Genomic DNA, 15,018 nt, shown 5'->3' with positions numbered 1-15,018 from the left:
TGGAGTGAGGTTTCGACTTAGAACCCGTAATCATCAAGACTATGCTTTTACCTTTTTGTATTGGATTATGAGTAGAAAGAAACTCCGTACTTATGTAACAGGAGATAGTGTAGTTTACTTTTCACTTCCGCTTATTTCAATTAGTTTGTCTAGAGGCTTTTAGGCTCTCGAGTTGTAGGTAAGAGCTTCCGCTGACTTATTTTCTTTCACGCTGGTACTGTTTTCTGTTTTAGCTACATTTCTTTATCGACGGAACGTTGACGATCCTAGAGGAAAGTCTTTTCTAGAGTCCAAAGAGTGAACCGGAATCTGTATTTTCATATAAATTTTCGGGTCACTTAAACTGAACCGTTACAGTTATCGAGCAGTTTTGGATCGTAAATGCAGTGTTTCGACCAAGCCTTTTTCGGCCTTGTGCAGTGAAAATAATGACATTGTTTGGTAGACGAGCATACAAGTTACAATTTTGAAAAGTAGTCGCTGCATCACCAAATATAAAGTCTCTTGTATCGTAAATATCACAGTCTTGATAGAATTGGAGAAATTTTTTGTTAAATAAGGTATCTATATGTGTACCCAAGAAATGTGCATTGGTAGAAAATTGAGTGACTAGCCATGTTTAGAACTGCTAGTGCTTGTCCATGTTGTGGCCCTACTATGTTCTCAAATGTTATGTATCATTTTGCTATAAATCCATCTCCTTCCACATCTAACATATGTAAACTCATCATCATCATCATCCTACCCAGTGTATCCCGCTCATAGAAAAACTATGGATAGGGTCTGGGGAGGGAAGGACGGCAGCAACTCATACCCATAAAGGAGAGCGCGACCAAAGGAGTCCCCCGACTCAAGAAAGATAAAGAGACGTAACTACACAGGAAAGATAAATTAAATGCCTATAAATAAAATAAATAAGTAGAACCAACTACAAAATAAAAGAAAACAAAAAAACTAATAATAAAAGAACCGAGAGAAGCAAGAGCGCAAGAACACCAAAAGGTAATATAAGAGGATATCAGTAGTCTAAACACATGGATATGGTGCCTCCAACTACCCCTATCCCTAGTCAGGCCCTCAGAGAGGTTTAACTCATGCAAGTCAACTTTTATTTGCTCATCCCAAGTTCTCCTGGGTCTTCCTCGACTCCTCTTACCCACTACTATAATGCTTTCTACCCTCCTCACAGGGGCGTCGAAAGTCTTTCTCTATACATGTCCAAACCACCTCAATCTATTTTCGCGCATTTTTTCAGAAATAGGGGCTACCCCTAGTTTGTCCCTAAATTCTTGGTTCTTAATTCAATCCATCAATGTGTGCCCATTCATTCACCTCAGCATACGCATTTTGTAACTTTCATCTTATGTTCAAAAATCTTCTTTACATGCCAACATTCGGTCCCCGCATTGCTTCTTTATAGCTCAACTCTTTTCTATCCTATCCTCCTCTTCCGTGCATGCCATAAGTTTCTTAAATCTCTTGTTTTTATCCTTTATCTTCTTTTCCACCTCATCGTTCCACCACCACGACTCTTTGAACACTTTTGGTTTACCCGACGACACCCCCAAGATCTCTTTTGCCACTTTTCTAATAGTTTTTGCACATGTAAACTCATCAGTTTAAACATAATCAAAAGAAACATTTGCACTTATACACTTATACTTCCTCCGTTCCATTATACTAACTACATTTAACTTTTACGCAACTCAACGTATTATCTTAATCATTTATATATTAAATTATACACATCTAAAAATTATAAAAAGTCAATATTATGACAATTTAAACAAGATCCCACTTGACTATATTTTTGCTTACGCATTAACCAAAATATATAAAATAAGGTTGAACGATGAATAATATCAATAAGAGTAATGCAGCGAGTATTTAAGAACGGAATAACATAGTGCCACAAATATGTGTAGTGTAGATAGATATGCAGCAATTTTCAGTCTCATTTTCAAGTATTTTATGGACACTTTCAAATAACCCTTATTAATTAGACTGCGGATCCGAATTTTACAGTAAGGGAGTTAAAAAAAGTCATAGCCAAAGTTATAACAATATATATTACTTATAATTTATCAACAATTCTTACTTGAGAAAATGGTTCTAAAAAATCTAGCCCATTATATTAATTTAAAAAAACCTAACACGCATGTTAAGTGTAATGTGAAAAGTTACATAATATATTTGGGGTTATAAAAACATTTATTTGAAGTTATAACATAATATATTTGGTGTTATACCAGCATATATTTGAGGTTTATAACATAATTTATTTTGGATTATAACGTAATATATTTGAAATTATAACAATATATATATTTGAGGTCATACTATATATGGGGTTATAGCAACATATATTTGTGGTTATAACATAATATATTTGGGGTTATAACAAACTCCCTCCTATTCAGCTTATGTGTTCCATTTTCTTTTATGGTCAAGTCACCTTAATTGTCCCATTTCTATTTTTGGTATGGGTTTTTGACTTTTATGCCTTTAGTAACTTTATCCTATTTTCAATTATACCCTCCATTACCCATACTAATTTTCCTTCCTTACATTAAAAAACCCATAATACCACTCTCTTTCCTACCCTTAGAGTCCCACTTTTGACTCTCCTTAAAATCCGTGAAAAGTCAAATGGGACTCCTAAGGTGAATAGGAGGGAGTAATATATTCAGAATTCTAACAATGTATATTTGAAGTAATAATATAATATATATATGGAGTTATAACAACATATATTTTGGGTTATAACTAGAGCTGTTCAAAAGTGACCCGACTCGAAAACTCGAACCGAAACTGAAAGTAAACCGACCCTAAAATGTGTTTCTTTTTTAGGTTTATCGAACCGACAGTACCCGAACCGATTGACAACCGAAAATGGGAAAGTTGAACCCGAGCTGTAACCAATTTTTGTAACCGACACATAACCGTTAACCGAGATTACCCGAATCTAATAATGACCGACCCGAGTCATATCCGACCCGAATCATGCTCGAAACCGAATTCTATCCGGCTAAAATCGACTTAAACCGAACGAATTTTAGATCGAACTACTGTAAATCGGAACCAATTTTTAACATAGAAGTATGATAGACTCATATTCAATCATCTTATTAGTTAATCTAATAAAGTGTAGATATTTTAATAAATTAAATTTTATAAATACATGATTTCATATGTTTAGAGTTAATAATCAATGGTCAATTTTTATTTAACTACATTTAATCGAATTAGATGAAAATTGATAGAACATTATAATTTTAATTTCCGATCAAACAAGTAAAAGTAACAAAGTAATAATGATTACTAATTGATTTGCATTTTAACTATTTTGCTTTAAGTAAAGAAAATCTTGTCATTAATTAAAAAATAACTGATATTGATTCGATCAATAGTAGTTAATAATACGTAGCCGAATTCTGTTAAAAAATAAAACCCAAACCCGATCTGTACCCGAAAAACTGAACCAATTAGTAACTGATTACAACCTGAGACCGATTGACACTCGACACGAACTTCAACCGACACCTAACCGATGCTAGCCCGATAGCTTAAATAACTGATCTTCAACCGAACCGTGACCAACCAACTCGACCCAGTGTGACCCGTAGTAACACACAGCCGAAAAATAACCGATCCAAAATACAATCGAATCGAATGACACCCGTCCGAAACCGACCCGATCACCCGAATGAACACCTCTAGTTATAACATAATATATTTGGTGTTATAAAAATACTATACCCTCAAACACAAACCATTATATACTAAACTATATATTATGTTATAACTTCAAATATATATATATATATATATATATATATATATATATATATATATATATATATATATATATATATATATATATATATATTATATTATATATTGTTATAGCTTCAATTATATCATGTTATAACCCCAAATAAATATTGTTATAACTCCAAATATATTGTGCGACTTTTCACATTACAATTACATGCGCGCATCAGTTTTTTTTTAAATTAACATAATGGGCTGGAGTTTTGAGAACCGTCTTTAGAAAAAATGGTCTCTCTTGAGAGAGGCCGATAATTTATATACTCCCTCCTATACATTATTATTGTCTAATTTGGTTTTTACACATTTGTTAATGCATATATTTAATCATAAATATCTCAAATTGTGTTTAGTTATTAAATATTGATTTTAATAAAATTTACGTCAAAGCGAATCAAACAAGATCCTACTTGACTATACTTTAACTTAAAGATTATGTACAAAATACAAATTAAGGGTGATGGATGAATATATAGCATCAAAAAATTAAATGGGACAATAATAGTGAATAGGAGGGATTAATTTTTAATAAATTAGCTTTTTTTAAATTTTTACTTATACATAACTATGAGATTAGCAATTTAAAATGTCTATTAATATGCCTCTATTGATGAGTGTTGAAACTAAAAATGTTTAAAACAAACCTGACTCTAAAAATGAATTTAAAATCATGTAAAAACCAATGTGGATATAAGATTCGATTTTGAACCGACTAGACATACCTAATCCAAAATTAACCCGATAATTCAAATAAAAGTATAAAAAAACAGAAGAAATAAAACTCAGAAACAGTAGCAGAGAAAGAGGTGGAAAAATCAGGAGCATGTCTACTAGCAGTAATCTTAGTAATAGTTGAACCATCACAAACAAAAACCGAGTTGGTTTTATCTCTACCTACAAATACATTCTCCATGTATACTTCTGACCTTATACATACATAATACCGTGTCTTGCTATACGATGGAGCAGCAATTACTGCTTCATTTACACTCCAATAACTTCCTGTTCCATCTTTAGCTACTGTCACTGAACACTCATCTTGATCACCTTTAACTAACTGCTTTATAATCACTAAAATATAAATCACCAAAATTAATAATTGTTTATGATGACAACCTTTAAGAATAAATAAAATTGGTGATATTTCACCCATTTCTTAAATTTTTATTATTTATTTTTTATTATTTAAAATCAAAGGGGGGAATTAAATAGTGATAGAGTTAATTGGTTTTAGTATTTAGTGTATGGATTATGTAGATACAAAAAAGGGAAATAAAGTGAGTGATTTATTTTAACTTTGCATAAACAAGAATAGTATGGTTTACAGATGATTTTGAAGTTTAGATGCAAGGAAATGGGACCCCGGCCCTTGATAAGGAGCTATTTGTTGTTGATCACTCATAATTGGCCGCGTAAGGAGTTTTTTAAAATAAACAAACTGATATTTTTTGTTAGAATTAATATGCGGAAGTTAGTGGGTTATTGTTGCAAGTTAGGGGAGGAGTAAAGATGAGTTGAACAATATTTTTGAATTGTTAAGTAAATATAGCTTACATTACTTAATTTTTCCAAAGTACAAGAAGTGGCTATTTATAGCCTTGGTAAGTCTCCTAGTTTCTAGGCTATTCTAGCTAAGCTTAGAGTGTTATACACTTTCTAGAATATTATATACATATCTAGATAATTCTTGAGATTATTCTAGGTTGCTAATTCTAGATTTTTCCTAAGATTTTTACTAACAATATTCTAGAAACATGTTCTACAAGTTTCTTGTTTAGATTTTTTACATAGATTTTTCTAGATTAACATCTAATAGTCCCCCTTAATCTGAAAAATCTTGAATTCCAAGCTGTCTTCTAAATTCGATGAACTTTTCCGTTGGAAGTGCCTTGGTAAATATGTCTGCGAGTTGCTCCCCTGTCTTGCAGAATTGTAGCTCGATCTCTTGTTTCTCGACCAATTCTCGAATGAAGTGGTGTCGTATCTCAATATGCTTTGTGCGACTATGGAAGACTGGATTCTTTGTCATGGCTATTGCTGACATATTGTCACAATAGATGGTAGTTGCATCTTCTGTCTTTTGTTGTAGATCTTTTAGGATTCTTCTTAGCCATACTTCTTCACATGCCGCGCTTGTAGCTGATACGTATTCTGCTTCTGATGATGATAGTGCTACCGTAGCTTGTTTCTTTGATGACCATGAGATAGACTTGGACCCTAGCTGGAACACGTATCCACTCGTACTTCTTCGATCATCGATGCTTCCTACCCAGTCACTGTCCGTGTAGCCTATGAGCTTGTAGTCTGCTTCGGACTCGTACATTATCTCATAGCTTTTTGTTCCTTTGATATACCTGAGTATCCTCTTGGCTGCTACTAAGTGAGCTTTGCTTGGCTCACTCATAAACCTTGAGATGATGCTGACTGCATGAACGATGTCTGGTCTTGTGTTTGTGAGATAGATGAGAGATCCGACCATGCCACGATAGAGCGATGCGTCTACTTTCTCCTTTCCATCATATTTGAAAAGTTTCTCATTCTTACCCATTGGTGTCGTCATTGGCGTGCAATCGCTCATGTTGAAATTTTTGAGCATATCTTCAACATATTTCTCCTGTGAGAGAAAAATTCTTCCTGGACCTTGCTTAACTTGCATGCCAAGGAAGTATTTCATAGCTCCAAGGTCGGTCATCTCATATTCCGACATCATTGCTTTCTTGAAATCTTCGATCATTTTTGAGTTAGTGCCCATGTAAATGAGATCGTCTACATAAAGGCACAAGATGAGAAAATCATGTGACTCTTGTGTCTTGATGTAAAGCGATGGCTCAATTGGGCTTTTTGTAAACCCATTTTGAATAAGATAGCCATCAATATTGTTATTCCATGCACGAGGAGCCTGCTTGAGCCCATAAAGGGCCTTTCGAAGGCGATACACCTTTTCTTCCTTGCCTTCGATTACATATCCTTGCGGTTGCTCAAACATATACTTCTTCTTTTAACTCGCCATTAAGAAAAGCAGATTTGACATCTAATTGAAAAAAATGTAATTTAAGTTGAACTGCGAGTGCAAGGACTGACCTGATCGTCTCCATTCGAACAACTGGAGCATATGTCTTGTTGAAATCAACTCTGGGTTGTTGTGAATAGCCTTTTGCAACTAGGCGAGCCTTGTACTTTTGAGTGGAGCCATCTTCATTGTATTTGATCTTATAGACCCATTTGAGGCCTATTATTTCTTTGTCTCGAGGCTTGTCAACAAGCTCCCATGTTCGGTTCTTCTCGATCATCTTGATTTCTTCATTCATGGCGTCAATCCATTCCTCTTCTTTTGCTGCCTCTTGGAAGCCTTGTGGTTCGTTGGCAATGAGAGCCATGATAGCATGATTACACTGATATTTATCCAAGAAGGCTGGAGGACGTCTGGGTCTTTGTGATCGTCGAACTTGGACTTGATTCTGGTGTTGGACTCGAGCTTGATGGTGATCTAGAGCTGCTTGGTGGTGATCTTGGGCTATTTGGTGTTGATCTTAGCCTGCTTGTGCCTTCGCCTTGGTCTGGGCTTGGAGGTGGAATGACTGTCACTGGAACTTCTGGATTGCGAACTTCTGGATTGCTCTTGTTCCATTGCCACTGTGCTCCTTCATTGAATATGACATCTCTGGAGATGATCAACTCCTTGAATTCGGGCTGATAGAGACGATATCCTTTAGACTCGTCACTGTATCCAATGAAGATACATTTTTCACCTTTTCCATCTAGCTTATCCTGATTCTCCTTCGGGACGTGGGCATATGCAAAGCACCCGAAAACTTTGAGGTGCTCAACCCTTGGCTTTCTTTGGTGCCAAGCTTCAAACGGCGTCATGCTTCTTACCGCTTTTGTGGGAGACTTGTCAAGTATGTAAATAGCTGTGTGGACAGCTTCTGCCCAAAAATGTTTAGGCAAATTTTTTCCTTGCAGCATACTCCGAGCCATTTCAGCAATTGTCCTGTTTCTCCTTTCTGCAACACCATTTTGTTGTGGTGTGCGTCTGACTGTGAGCTCCTTTTTGATGCCGTGTTGTTTACAGAATTTCACTAGTGGAAAAAACATCATTTGCTGCGGTTTTTTTGCCATTATTTGCTGCGGTTTTGGCCCCCAGCATGTGGTAGCAGCAAATGTCTTACTTTAATTGCTGCGGTTCAAAACCGCAGCAAATAAGGAGTGTTATTTGCTACGGTCATGGGCTAAAACCGCAGCAAATAAGGAGTGTTATTTGTTGCGGTCATGGGCTAAAACCGCAGCAAATAAGGAGTGTTATTTGCTACGGTCATGGGCTAAAACCGCAGCAAATAACAGTCCTTATTTGCTGCGGTTTTTGGCAAGAACCGCAGCAAATACTCTTTTTTTTTTCTTTTTCTGTTTATCTTTATAATAATGCAATAATAATACAGTGATTAATCCAATGATAATCACATTAATCAACATTATAATAATGCAATAATAATAAACTCTCGCTCGTATATATAATATAATATTATGTACGTACATATATATATATATATATATATATATATATATATATATATATATATATATATATATATATATATATATATATATATATATATATATATATACACACACATTAAAGTGTAAAAAATAATCTACTAATTACAATTTATCAAGGACAAATATTAGCAAGATGCACGGCAATCTTGTCTTTTAATTCGCGCATCTCTTCACTTCTCAAAGGGCGTGTTTCCCTCGAAATGTCGTTTAAAACCTATATATAATATTAAAATCAAAGATTAATATTAACATTAGATTTTATTACCAATAATATATTTAATTAAGAAGGTAACAAATACTTACGGCATCTATATTTTCGACTCCAAAGTCCTTCACGGAATTTATAATATCGTTCATAAACTTCAGCGCGTAGTAGCCGCAGTCAACGGAAGAAGAAGGTTGTTGAAAGCACTAAGAGAAAATAGATGTTAATTAGTGTCAAAAACGGTTAAAAACGCATAAAATCACAACTTAACACGTAAATTCTAGAATATGACTATGATTTTAAATTCTAAAAACTTCTACACAATAATATATAACAAATAGTGTTGTGTGCCAAGTTTCGTGCATAACAAACCATGTTTGACCTACTTTATGCGCGAAATTGACAAAAACGCTTAAAAACCCTTAAAATCGCAACTTAACACCTAATTTCTATCATATGACTATTATTTTCAATTCTAACCATTTCAACACAATAATATATGCCAAATAGTGTTGTGTGCCAAGTTTCGTGCATAACAAACCATGTTTGACCTACTTTACGCGCGAAATTGACAAAAACGCTAAAAACCCTTAAAATCACAACTTAACTTCTAATTTCTAGCATATGACTATTATTTTCAATTCTAACCATTTCAACACAATAATATATGCCAAATAGTGTTGTGTGCCAAGTTTCGTGCATAACAAACCATGTTTGACCTACTTTATGCGCGAAATTGACAAAAACGCTAAAAAACCCTTAAAATCGCAACTTAACACCTAATTTCTATCATATGACTGTTATTTTCAATTCTAACCATTTCAACACAATAATATATGCCAAATAGTGTTGTGTGCTACGTTTCGTGCATAACAAACCATGTTTGATCTACTTTACGCGCGAAATTGACACAAGAACAAACTAGTGACCAGACCACCTTGCACGACACGTGGAGACCAAACCTATGCATCCAGGACCTAGGCTAACGTGGAAATGGAATCTTGGTACTTGGATCTAGCTATCAAGGTCCTAAAACCATTCTAACAATCCCCGTGGACTCCTAGAAGCTGAGCTGAAGGAGGGCTGCTCGACAGTTTGCTAGATCAGAATTTTGTTTAAGTGTTTGTGGTTGTTTCGTGTTCTTTTCATGATCATTTGTAGTTTTTGACTATGTCATTAATCAAAGCTTACGCACAACAGTAATCCTTGCATAACCAAGGCCTTAATCAGCCCCGGTTTCGCATCAAAACCAAGTTTGACCTACTTTATGCGCAAAATTGACAAAAACGCTAAAAAACCCTTAAAATCGCAACTTAACACCTAATTTCTATCATATGACTATTATTTTCAATTCTAACCATTTCAACATAATAATATATGCCAAATAGTGTTGTGTGCTAAGTTTCGTGTATAACAAACCATGTTTGATCTACTTTACGCGCGAAATTGACACAGGAGCAAACTAGTGACCAGACCACCTTGCACGACACGTGGAGACCAAACCTATGCATCCAGGACCTAGGCTAAAGTGGAAATGGAATCTTGGTACTTGGATCTAGCTATCAAGGTCCTAAAACCATTCTAACAATCCCCGTGGACTCCTAGAAGCTGAGCTGAAGGAGGGCTGCTCGACAGTTTGCTAGATCAGAATTTTGTTTAAGTGTTTGTGGTTGTTTCGTGTTCTTTTCATGATCATTTGTAGCTTTTGACTATGTCATTAATCAAAGCATATGCACAACATTAATCCTTGCATAACCAAGACCTTAATCAGCCCCGGTTTCGCATCAAAACCAAGTTTGAGTACTTTACGCACGAAAATGACAAAAACGCTTAAAAATACTTAAAATCGCAACTTAACTTCTAATTTCTAGCATATGACTATTATTTTCAATTCTAACCATTTCAACACAATAATATATGCCAAATAGTGTTGTGTGCCAAGTTTCGTGCATAACAAACCATGTTTGATCTACTTTACGCGCGAAATTGACACAGCAGCAAACTAGTGACCAGACCACCTTGCACGACACGTGGAGACCAAACCTATGCATCCAGGACCTAGGCTAAAGTGGAAATGGAATCTTGATACTTGGATCTAGCTATCAAGGTCCTAAAACCATTCTAAAAATCCCCGTGGACTCCTAGAAGCTGAGTTGAAGGAGGGCTGCTCGACAGTTTGCTAGATCAGAATTTTGTTTAAGTGTTTGTGGTTGTTTCGTGTTCTTTTCATGATCATTTGTAGTTTTTGACTGTGTCATTAATCAAAGCTTACGCACAACATTAATCCTTGCATAACCAAGGCCTTAATCAGCCCCGGTTTCGCATCAAAACCAAGTTTGAGTACTTTACGCGCGAAAATGACAAAAACGCTTAAAAATACTTAAAATCGCAACTTAACTTCTAATTTCTAGCATATGACTATTATTTTCAATTCTAATCATTTCAACACAATAATATATGGCAAATAGTGTTGTGTGCCAAGTTTCGTGCATAACAAACCATGTTTGACCTACTTTACGCGTGAAATTGACAAAAACGCTTAAAAATACTTAAAATCGCAACTTAACTTCTAATTTCTAGCATATGACTATTATTTTCAATTCTAACCATTTCAACACAATAATATATGCCAAATAGTGTTGTGTGCCAATTTTCGTGCAAAACAAACCATGTTTGACCTACTTTACGCGCGAAATTGACAAAAACGCTTAAAAACTCTTAAAATCGCAACTTAACTTCTAATTTCTAGCATATGACTATTATTTTCAATTTTAACCATTTCAAAACAATAATATATGCCAAATAGTGTTGTGTGCCAAGTTTCGTGCATAACAAACCATGTTTGACCTACTTTACGCGCGAAATTGACAAAAACGCTTTAAAATACTTAAAATCGCAACTTAACACCTAATTTCTAGCATATGACTATTATTTTCATTTCTAACCATTTCAACACAATAATATATGCCAAATAGTGTTGTGTGCCATGTTTCGTGCATAACAAACCATGTTTGACCTACGTTACAAGCGAAATTGATAAAAACGCTTAAAAACCCTTAAAATCGCAACTTAAAATCGAATTTGTGTACCTTTCTTGCTATCCATTTTGGAAATGTGGCTCTAGATGTAGATCCCATTTGTCCACGCACTCTTTTCATTGCGCTGAAACGCATGGGAAAAGTAATACTATTTATATATATATATATATATATATATATATATATATATATATATATATATATATATATATATATATATATATATATATATATATATATATATATATATATATATATATATATATATATATATATATATATATAACACTTAATTAAATCAAATTGGTAAAATAATTAATATTACGTACGCATTCAACAACGATTTGAATCTTGTGTTGCGAGGTGGGCTTTGAGGTTTTTGTATTGAGTCGAAGACGTGCACAGTGTTCATTAAAGGATAAATGATCAAAAGTAATATTAAGAATATGACAAACAATTCTAATACGTTCAACACAATAATATATAACAAATAGTGTTATGTGCAATGTTTCATGCAAAACAAACCAAGTGCCAAAAAAACTTTAAAAAGCTTTAAATATTTTCATACCTTGGGAATCACTTAATTCAAATGTATTCCTTTCGTGTGATCTACACGCATATAACCAACATCTACATCATCTACATCATCTTGATCCACTGATTTTGGATAGATAAAGGGAGGGGAGTCTTCAAAAGCATCATATTCTTCCTCATCCTCAACATCACCTATACCAAGGATACTTCTTTTTCCCGGTACAACAATAGACCATTTTTTATCAGGCGGGTCGAGAATGTAGATACTTGCTTGGCTTGTGTAGCTAGTATGAATGGCTCCTCACTATCACGCAAACGAGCTAAGTCTACAAGAGTAAATCCACAAGGGTCGTCATTTTTAATGCATCGTTGATTATTATCTACCCACTTACATTTGAAAAGACCAATATTGAAAGTAGAGTAGTCAATCTCCCATATTTCATGTACCCGCCCGTAGTATACCAATTTAGCATCAACCGGTGCTTGATCCTTCGCACTCGCATAAAATGTAGATGACGCCAAAATAGAAACCCCACTATTCTGTAGATACGATGACTTCTTGTCTTGACCCTCAGTCCAAAATGTGAAGCCATTGACATCGTAACCCTCATATTTGTTGACATCATCACGAGGACCAAAAGCTAACCACTTAACAATTTCGGATACACCCTTGAGTTCTTCGCATATTACTCGATTATGAAACCAATTAATAAACGTCTTGTTATGCAATTGCATCAATGCCCTATCCCCTTTAGAAGAATGTTTTGCGCGCAATATATCAAAATGCTCACTCAAAAAAGGATGAACTTCCGGAATATGATGCAACACATACAAGTGTGCTTGTAGAAGGCTTTCTCGAGGAGGTGTGACCGATTTGGAGCCAATTGTTCCTTTTCTCTCAAGCCTTCCTTCATGTCTAGAGGTGGGAAGTCCAATAGGCTTTGCCATGGCCAAATACTCGGCTATAAAGTTACTAATCGCTCACAGTGCCTTGAATCATACTCCCTCGGGTTGTGCTGGATTCCTCACCTTGTTTTGTAAAACACCCATGTGTCTTTCAAAAGGATAACACCACCTTAAAAAAACTGGACCTAAAAGCTGGATCTCACGAACAAGATGGACAATAAGATGAACCATTATGTCAAAGAAAGAAGGTGGAAAATACATCTCAAACTTGCATAAAGTTACAATCACGTCGAGTTGAAGTGCATCAAGTTTAAAGGGATCAAGAACTTTACTACAAATTGTGTTGAAGAACGAACATAGCTCGGTAATAGCATACCTCACATGTTTTGGCAGTATTCCACGGATTGCAATTGGTAAGAACACTTGCATCATTACATGGCAATCGTGAGATTTCATACTTCCCAACTTCAGCTCACCATTTAGGCTCACAAATCTCTTCATGTTGAATGAGTACCCAGACGGAACCTTAATGCCATACAAACACTCACAAAATGTCCGCTTCTCTGCTTTGGACAATGTGTAGCAAGCTGGAGGCAAATAAACTTTGTCATTACTCATCTTCTTCTTACTGCCACCAACTTCATCAGCTCTATTATTTTCTTACTCACCTTAACATGTGCCCATAACTCCGGACGAAGACCCTTACATTCAAACCAATCTCGCACGACCCTAACATCTTTTGTCTTATCCGGAATGTTCATGAGAGTCCCGAGTATGGCATCGCATACTTTTTTCTCTATATGCATAACGTCAAGACAATGCCTAACCTGTAGATCTCTCCAATATGGAAGCTTCCAAAAGATTGATTCTTTTTTCCATAATCGGTCTTCACCCTCTTGCACTTGCCCCGTTTTACCAAATACAGTCTCAACTCCCTTAACCTGTTCATAAACCTCATAACCGGTCAACGGTCGACGAGCTACACGGTCCTCAACCTCCCCGTTGAACAACTTCTTCTTCTTACGATATTGGTGGTCTCGTGGGAGGAACTTTCGATGGTGCATGAATACGTGTTTGCACTTAGGAATCCACGTGGATTCCATGTCATCGATACATATTGGGCATGCTTTCTTCCCTTTGTTCTTATACCCCGATAAGTTGCCATATGCCGGAAAATCATTAACGGTGCATAAAAGCATTGCTCGCAAGGTGAACTCCTCATTAGCATATGCATCAAACACAGAAACGCCTTCATCCCACATCTTTCTCAAATCCTCAACGAGAGGTGCAAGATACACATCTATGTCATTGCCAGGTTGTTTAGGATCCGAGATAAGAAGCGAAAGCATTATGTACTTACGCTTCATACACAACCAAGGTGGCAAATTATAGATCACTAAAAGTACCGGCCAAGTACTATGTTGAGAACTAAGATTGCCGAATGGGTTCATTCCATCCGTACACAGTCCGAGCCTTAAATTACGAACCTCATCCCCAAAAGTCTTATGCAACCTATCAATACTCTTCCACTATGGAGAATCAGACGGATGTGTGAGCAAGTGACCTTTCTTTACCCTATCTGCATGCCACCTCAAATTTAACGCATCTTTCTTTATAGAAAACAAGCGTTTGAATCTAGGTATTATTGGAAGATACCACAATACCTTAGCTGGGGGCCCTTGAGCATCCCGAGCCCCTTTACGCTTGTAGCGCGATAACCTACACCTAGGACACTCTTCTAAGTTCTCGTTTTCATTCCGATACAACACACAATCATTCGGACACGCATGAATCTTCTGGTACTCTAAGCCGAAAGGACACATGAGCTTTTTGGCATAATATGTCGACTTTGGAAGTTCATTTCCCTCAGGAAGCATCTCACCTAACGCTTCTAATAACATTGTGAAACTAGCGTCACTCCAATTGAACTTTGACTTAATGTTGAAAATT

The 15,018-nt window shown here is 35.6% G+C and overlaps 1 protein-coding gene across 1 annotated transcript; it reads right to left on the bottom strand.

The window, feature by feature from the left end:
* Window positions 1–334: 334 nt before the first annotated feature.
* LOC130801011 (probable pectinesterase/pectinesterase inhibitor 40) lies at window positions 335–4,984 on the bottom strand. The gene is made up of 3 exons (XM_057664763.1): window positions 4,600–4,984; window positions 4,476–4,553; window positions 335–564 (listed from the first exon to the last, which is right to left on the bottom strand). The coding sequence occupies exons 1-3, from the start codon at window positions 4,982–4,984 to the stop codon at window positions 335–337; spliced, it is 693 nt and encodes a 230-aa protein (XP_057520746.1).
* Window positions 4,985–15,018: the final 10,034 nt, after the last annotated feature.

Source organism: Amaranthus tricolor, chromosome 15, assembly GCF_026212465.1.
Source record: "Amaranthus tricolor cultivar Red isolate AtriRed21 chromosome 15, ASM2621246v1, whole genome shotgun sequence".
NCBI lineage: Eukaryota > Viridiplantae > Streptophyta > Magnoliopsida > Caryophyllales > Amaranthaceae > Amaranthus > Amaranthus tricolor.
This window is presented reverse-complemented; position numbering and strand designations above follow the sequence as displayed.

What these genes read in the sequence shown, in the direction of transcription:
- LOC130801011 (XM_057664763.1), bottom strand. Translation starts at nt 4,984, where the DNA reads ATGGGTGAAATATCACCAATTTTATTTATTCTTAAAGGTTGTCATCAT. An exon ending in TTCTGAGTTTTATTTCTTCT is followed by an intron (nt 4,554 to 4,599) that starts GTTTTTTTATAC and finishes ATTTTGGATTAG; the next exon opens with GTATGTCTAGTCGGTTCAAA. An exon ending in AAATTCATTTTTAGAGTCAG is followed by an intron (nt 565 to 4,475) that starts GTTTGTTTTAAA and finishes GTACACATATAG; the next exon opens with ATACCTTATTTAACAAAAAA.